General features: G+C 36.1%; 1 protein-coding gene across 9 annotated transcripts in view; it reads left to right on the plus strand.

The window, feature by feature from the left end:
• CEP78 (centrosomal protein 78) overlaps nt 1–3,917 on the plus strand; it is a 29,791-nt gene extending 25,874 nt beyond the window's left edge. For 7 of the 9 annotated variants that reach the window (XM_054054547.1, XM_054054546.1, XM_054054544.1 and 4 more), the window contains 2 exons: nt 1,387–1,540; nt 3,052–3,917. In XM_054054547.1, coding sequence (XP_053910522.1) covers nt 1,387–1,540; nt 3,052–3,603 — 706 coding nt within the window. In that variant the 3' untranslated portion in view covers nt 3,604–3,917. The remainder of the gene's footprint in view (nt 1–1,386; nt 1,541–3,051) is intronic. The other 2 variants (XM_054054550.1, XM_054054551.1) reach the window with 1 other exon arrangement.
• Nucleotides 3,918–7,661: the final 3,744 nt, after the last annotated feature.

Genomic DNA, 7,661 nt, shown 5'->3' on the forward strand with positions numbered 1-7,661 from the left:
GATAAAAACATATATTGTAGTCTATTCTGCATATTCAGAAAGAACCACGAAAGTTTTTCCCTGCCTTGTACTTCTATCCACTTCTGAATTGTAATAATGTAACTAACGTAAACATCACCCTGAGGCTGTGATCTCTAATTTTGTGCCAATCAGTTGGTAGAATGTCTTTACTTAAAAATTAATTTCAAACATAGGAGGAAAGGAAAAATGCTTTTTCACTACACAAAACCCGTTTTTTCAAATGGGCTCTACACCTTCATGATAATAGGGAACTGCTATGAAAGTTACAGAATCCCAGTCACAAAGACTGCTCTTTTCTATAAGTTTCTATATACAGTGTGCTGTGCTATCAATTGATGCCTGCAAATTCCCACTCTTATAAGAGGCTTTAATTCATCCAAATGGTAGGTTTGGCCAACTTGTAAGCTGGCTGGTGACACAACGTGACTGTATTTGTGAAGCAGGTAGTTGGATTTGGCTGTTATAGATTATGCTAGATTGGGAGATGGGCACTGGTCTTGTGCTTGAACGATCTGCTAGCAAAACGAGGGCGGTTATTCTCCCCAACCACTCTGCCATAGTGAGGCCCCATCTGGAGTACTGTGTCCTGTTTGGGGCTCCCCAGCTCAAGAAAGGCAAGAAACTGCTGGAGAGAGTCTAGTGGAAGACCACAAAGATGATTAGGGGACTGGAGCATCTCTCATATGTGGAGAGGCTGAGTGAACTGGGTCTGTTTAAGCCTGGAGAAGACTGAGAGGGGATCCTGTCAATGCTTATAAATATCTAATGGGCAAGAGGATGGTGACAGACCCTTCTCAGCAGCGCCCAGTGACAGGGCAAGAGGCAGCACATGGAAAACAAGAAGTTCCACCTTAACATGAGGAGAAAGTTCTTTACTTTGAGGGTGGCAAAGCACTGGAACAGGCTGTCTAGAGAGGTTGTAGGATTGCCTTCTCGTGATCCTGTGCAACCTACGCTAGGTAAACCTGCTTTAACGCTGGGGTTGGACTAGATGATCTCCAGAGGTCCCTTCCAACCCCTGCCATTCGGCTCCTCTGCCATTCTGTTCTAATATTTAATTCCCTGCCTGGCAGAGAATCCACTCACCAACATCCTGCTCCGAGATCAATGCTAACTGGGAGAACTAAATCCTTAGCCTCATAATACCAAGTGAAGACAGACAGTTTTGAACCTGCAGACTAATTTGTGCAAAGACAGGAAAATACCTTTTAGCTATTTGTTTCCATCTTTATTAAGCTATTTTGTGTATAATGGAAAAACTGTCTTCAAAGTTTCAAACAGATTCTGTTTATTCTTCTGGTTTTGAACATTTAGGTCTTTCACACGGCTAACAAGTGTCATTTTCTCTTAAAAATTATTTTACAGACTTGGACAACTTGCTGTGTTAGCTGGGATAGACCAGTCAGATTTTGGACTTTTGGGGCATCCATCAATGAATTCTACTCTCAGTAACCCTCCTAACATGCTAAAGGAGAAGTCCTTTGAAGAAGAAAGACAAGAACATACCCAGAATAGCAAAGTAAGTCTATAGAGGGAATGCTAGTGGCAATGTACTTCATGCTATTTAATGTATTTTTCAGCTGTTATCCCCCCTTGACTGAAAGTAATGATTACCAAATAATCCATAAAGTTATTATTGCAATCTTTTGTTGTAGCTGTATTTATACAGATCATATAATTAAATAGTTAATGTAAGCTTTTTAAGTGATTACCGTTTGGAACAGAAACCATAGTATTTTGTACTATGAGAGAGTCGGTAGTAATAATGTTTCTTATTTTGAAATATGAAGTTCCAGTAGTGATATGCATCCATTAAAAATGGAAAATGCCATGACTAGGTTTTTTGGAAGCATTTAATTATGGTTTTAATAGTTTAAAATAAACCTAGTCTGATAGTAGAGGGTAGTACAAAGTGCCTATTGAAACGCACAATTTTTCTTCCAAGTAATTTCTCCGTACGTATCCAATCATGTTAGATTTCTACATGGGCCAAGCCATGAATTTCAACTACAAATCTTCAGTATTATCAAGACAAGGTTTTAGTTTCTACTCCAAAGTTAATAAATAGAAAACCTTCTGGATTTTTCAAGGGAGACTAAAGTTCCATGGGGGAAAAAAAAAAAAAAAAGACCAGTTGTAAGTTTTTAAGGCAGTTAAAAATTAAGATATTGACAGCCTACAATGGTTGTTCAGGTTGGGTGAAACTGCCATGCTAAGAATCATTCTGCATTCCAGTGTATTTCTTATATCCAATGTCTTCCACATCGTGTTCCAAATTCCTTAAGAACAATATGAGCTTCTAAAACAAGATGGTAAAAAGCGTGGTGGGTTTTAAATGGTGCAGAAAACAGTTTACAGTTTTTGCAGTTTGAATCTGCTAAAATTATTTGTAGTGCTAGAGCAATTCTTGTTATAGGTTCTTCAACATTTGTTGTAGTTTGGCTTGCCACAGTGTTTTCAGTCTTCTGCACTACGACATTAACTTGTTCACATGGATTGTTTGAGCCATTGTTTGTGTAATTTACTATATTTAGACGCCTGAGTTTAAAATGTCATTTAAGTACACTTGGAAAATGATGACTACAAAAATCTTCAACTAACACTTAACACTACTCTCATACTTACCTCCTAGTACTGGTTAGTTTGTAGCAGCTACATATTGTGGGATAGAGTGTTGGGACCACGCTACTGTTAACTGTGAGCAAATGTAAATTGCAGGTATTTCAGAATGATAGATATGATTAGGCTTTGACTGCTTCAGTATAACTGATGCATTTCTGTAGTGTAATGTTCAAGCTAGATATGAAACCATAGGATGACTACTCTGTGTCATTATTACCTTAACAATCTTCTGAAACTTGTTTGCTTTGAAAGGTAATAAAGGTTGTGTGACTGCTATTATCTATCAATTTTTTCTATGTTATATAAAGACTTTATTTTACTCTGCAGATTTAAGTATTTTTAAGTATTTTAGTACTTTTTTTTGGTGTATTTTTAGTATATACATGATTTTTTTTTCTGTTACATCAGTATCTGCATTGGAATCTCTTATTTCAGAACAGAGCTGGGGACATCCAGATTTCTCATCCTGGCACATTTCAATCCCAGATGGTTATGAATAATGCCTTCTCTGCTCTTAGAGAAATAAAGGAACTTCAGACTGCTGGGCAGCATCATGAACCAGGCTCATGGGAGGAAAATGAGGCTCAAACAATTAACCAAACTAAAGAGGATAAGCCTCGAAGTAGTACTCCAACATTTTCTGAGAGGGGAGTCAAACAAAATGAACAAGCAAAAGGACATCCCTCAGCAAGGCAATTATTTAACAGTCTGCATTCATTTTCTGATTCCAGTGCACGTATTAAAAGTAGTGGTAGCAGAACATCCACTAGTGCTTCTGGTGAAAAAAGCAAAAATTGTTCCTCAAAGAAATACATTCCTCGAGCAAATGAAATGGCAATTCTGAATGATGGAGCAAGAGGAGATCAATGTATACTGCAGACAATAAGTGGCTCTGGAACTGATACTATAGGAACTGCCTCAGAAATACAAGAAATTATCCAAAGTGTTACGAGCATTTGAAATGGTTCTAAAATGTTTAGTCTGTTCTCGATGCTTGCAAGATTAAAAATAAGTTTTGGATGCCTTAGTAGAGTTTCTGGGTTTTTTTGTAAAATAATGTAGACTTCATAGCATTTTAAAGCATTGCATTTTGCTTCGTGTGCCCATTTCATGTTTGCATCACTTGTCACATTTTTGGAAACACAGGATGTACTGGTAGAATGTCACCTTTCAGTTTGTACTGCATGCAAACAATTCCTTGTGTATGGATTTTATTGTGTATCACAGATTTCATTATAGAATGTAAACTTTGTGAGCTAATAAATTAATAATTTGAGAACAATTTTTTTCTAGTGTTTGTTTCCAGTTTATTGCAATGGAAGTGGGGAAATAATGGGTTTATGGCAAACATCAGTTCATGCCTAGCAGTGTATAGGTATGACATTCCCAAAAGTAGTGGAATTTTCAGATTAGAAAATGAAACCAGAAACATCTCTAAAAGAAATACTTATATACAGCCATTCTTCCTTTTTTATTTGTCTAATGGCACAGAAAATAATTTTATTTTGCAGCAAGAATAGTAACATGATAAACTTCAGTACAGCCCTAAAAAATAAAACAGTATCTTTATATTTGTACGCTTGCCTGAGTGCCATGAGAAAGCTATCAGTGAAGAGCCTAGGATAATGGTTATATTTCCGTCACTAACTACTGTTTTGTATATAAATGGGAGTTCTGTGAAATTAAACTTATTAGAAGGGGTTGTAGAGATGATGAATATGTTAAACATCCAAGCAAATTTTATAAGCAACATAAAATTCGCATTTGGAAAAATAAAACCACCTAAACTGTTCTATTTTAGAGTTTAAGTAATTTGGTTCAACAATGGGAGTGAATTTTGCTTTTGGGTGAACCAGTCAATTTTATTTCCTTCAAATAACTTCTTTCTATGACTTTCACATCCATGTGCTTGTCAGTCCTGATTTAAAACAAATTTCTGAAATTGCAGTAGTCAACTCTAGGCGATTGGGTAGTACCTTTATAACCTTTTTGCTCTGTCATTGGCCATGAGAGTTGTGGAACACAGAAGAGCTGTAAAAACTGCTGACTCCAACTGCATGACAATTATGAAGAAATTCATGAATCCTCAAATGGAAATTTTCTACTGAGCAAATAGCATTAGATTAGCTTAGGTATTGCAATACTGCACAAGTAATTGCACAATGAAAGTACACTATTTATACAGACTTTGTCACTTTGGAATAATGCAGGTAATATATTAATCTATGCTATTTTTTATATCTCTCAAACATTTGAGGACTTTCGCTTCACTTATGAACTTTCCTTGCAATTTTGGTTTGATTGAACAATTATGTGAATCAGTTTCTCCAGAATGCTTTGTGTTCTCTTTTTAAAACTACAGCTCTTAAGCTAATCACTGTGAAGTGGTGGCTTCAAAATTGTTCAGATTTCTGAGGTTAGGAATTATAAATCTGTTATTTGTCCTTAAAAATACCTTAAAGAACTTAAAACTGTTAATGTATTGTATGCCCACGAGCATACATTTTATGTTAAAACTGCTGGTATTTGGTTTGAAGTGTGAATTCTGTGCAAAATATTTTCAGTGAAATTATTACTTAACTTTTATTTTTTTTTAAATCAGAAACATAAAGGATTCTCCATCTCATCACTGGTGCTGTTGTGTAGCACTCTTACTGTGAGCGCACACTTTTACATAGAGTTGAATTTTGGATCTGAAGTCAGTAGATTTAGTGCATGTAAGTTACCTGAGGGAGAATTATTTTCTAAGACTACGTTGAATATTTCAGAAACTTAAAGGGTTTTACTAACAGTCGAAAAATATATTTTTTTAAAAAAAATTGGTATAGGAATAAAAATTCTTTTGTGCATAAAATATATTTAAAGGAGTTTAATAATATTAAAGTGAAAAAGTATTCTTGTGTGTATGTATACATACATTTTAAATGATTATGAAACCATTTTACCCTGAATTTGGGTATAACCTGTTTCAACCTCTTGCTATTAGTTAATGTTTTACACTTTTGTCTCTGTTCTTGTTTGACATAAAAGCCTGAAATCAACAGGCCAGCTATTTGATAGAGAACATGTTTACTTATAAAACTCACTTTTTGTCTTTTCATTTGCGCTTCTCAATTATTAGTTTTCACACATCGTAACTGCCATAATTGGAGCCAAATCTCTGAAAACCAAAATGACCCCAAGCCCTTTTCTGAACTACCTGCAGTGCGATTTAAGTCCCACTAAAATTTGCTGCTGAGTAGTTTGCTGAACCAGACACCCCAGCTGCCTCTTGAAACAGCTGCCAGTTTGCTATGCAGTCAGCTTTATTTGTCTTTTAATAATGACGTCAGTTGGTCAGTTATTGTACCAGACAGGGAACGCGTGTGCACTGTGTCTCCTTGAGTGAGCTGATTTTTTCCCAGTATTAGTCGATGAAGGTTTTTCTGTCCAGCATAACATAAAGTCACAATGAACTTAATGAAAGTTCACTGAACATTCGGGAAGTTTATTTAAATATTACAGTTTTATCTGCTTTTTGTTTTGTCTTTCCTGTTATGCATTGTAGTAAATACAGTTCTCTCTGGGGTTTTGTAAGTTAAACAAACCCACATTTTGCCTACTGGGATTTGTGGCACTTGAAGGGTCAGGTTCTCTGTAAAAAGCTGGAAATCAGAGGCATTTTTGGAAGTTCTGGCTTCGTAAGGTTTATATTTTATACTGGGTATTTTATAGGGTGACCATGAATGTTGATATAATGAATTTATGGGTTTTGATGAAATGAAAATATTAAATTACAGTTGCTGGTAGCAAAATGTTAAAATTAGCAAAATCTCAGTTCAATAGAAACAAAACACTGACATGACCTTTACTATTCCTCTTCATTCACTCTGACTGCAAAAGCATAATAATCCTTTGCATGTAGCAAAAGTGGACTGCTCTGTGTCCAGGAAACTTTCTGGTTTATATGCATACTTACCAACTTTACTTACTACCCATCAATGCACAACCTGAAACTGATTTCCTAAAGCGCTGTGTGGCAAGGCTTCCCACACAGTTGTCCTGTGATCTTACAGGAGCTGCTGCTTTTGATCCTTTGTCATGATGGCAGCTTCCAGAAGTGAAAAACTATATAAGCTGGATATTTACTTCCTGTGCTCTGGGCTGATACCAGCACCAGTATACCTAATTTCTATTTGTGTTCTAGCTCTTAGTGCCGGAATAACATTTTTAATTTGAAAGTTTTAATTTACCTTGTGGTTTGTGCCATACAGTCAGGATTCAAGACTCATCTTGCTTGGATGTCAAATCACTTCCCTGTAGTAGTGGCCAGGCTTCCTCACCTGAACCATCAACCTAAACTATCTCCGACTGCTTCCATTGCCCTTTCCTACTGATGATACTTTTACTCGAACAGGCTGGAGTTCGAAGCTGTCTCTCTGGGCAGATGCTGGTAATCTGAGTTTAACATTGGGAAAAGCTGATATGAGGAGCCTGCATCTCTGAAGCCTGGTTCTATTTGAGACTCCTGTAAAACCAGTTACATTCCAGTCATCTCTGTGTTGTTCCTGGGCACTTAGTCTTCTATTTAATTAGAACTAATTTTAATAATTAGAAGTAACGTAGTTGTTCTGGGTGTTGTGGTCTCAGATATACTTAAAAAAAAAAAAACCTTGGTGCTTTGAAGAAATTTTATCCATCCTGTAATGTCTGTGAAGTTTACTATTATCTCTAGAGCTGAGGAGGGTTCTGTGTCTGAAAGCGAGTTTGATAGCTTTTTCTGAAGCTATAGCCTTTATGAACCTGGAATGAAGGTTATCTATGCTCTAAACCCACTATCTCTGTTTACAATTTTTAAAACAAAATAACTTGAATTCTGTTAACTAAGTACCAGATCAAGCTGTAACCTGTACATTCTTTTTATTGTTCTAGGTTTGACCTGGCTGGACCAGAGAAGGAACAAATTTCAGTAGTCAGTATTTCTCCAGTGAAATGATTTGTAATGAAAAACAACCTTTTATATAAATCTTGGTATCCAC

Source organism: Cuculus canorus, chromosome Z (assembly GCF_017976375.1).
Source record: "Cuculus canorus isolate bCucCan1 chromosome Z, bCucCan1.pri, whole genome shotgun sequence".
NCBI lineage: Eukaryota > Metazoa > Chordata > Aves > Cuculiformes > Cuculidae > Cuculus > Cuculus canorus.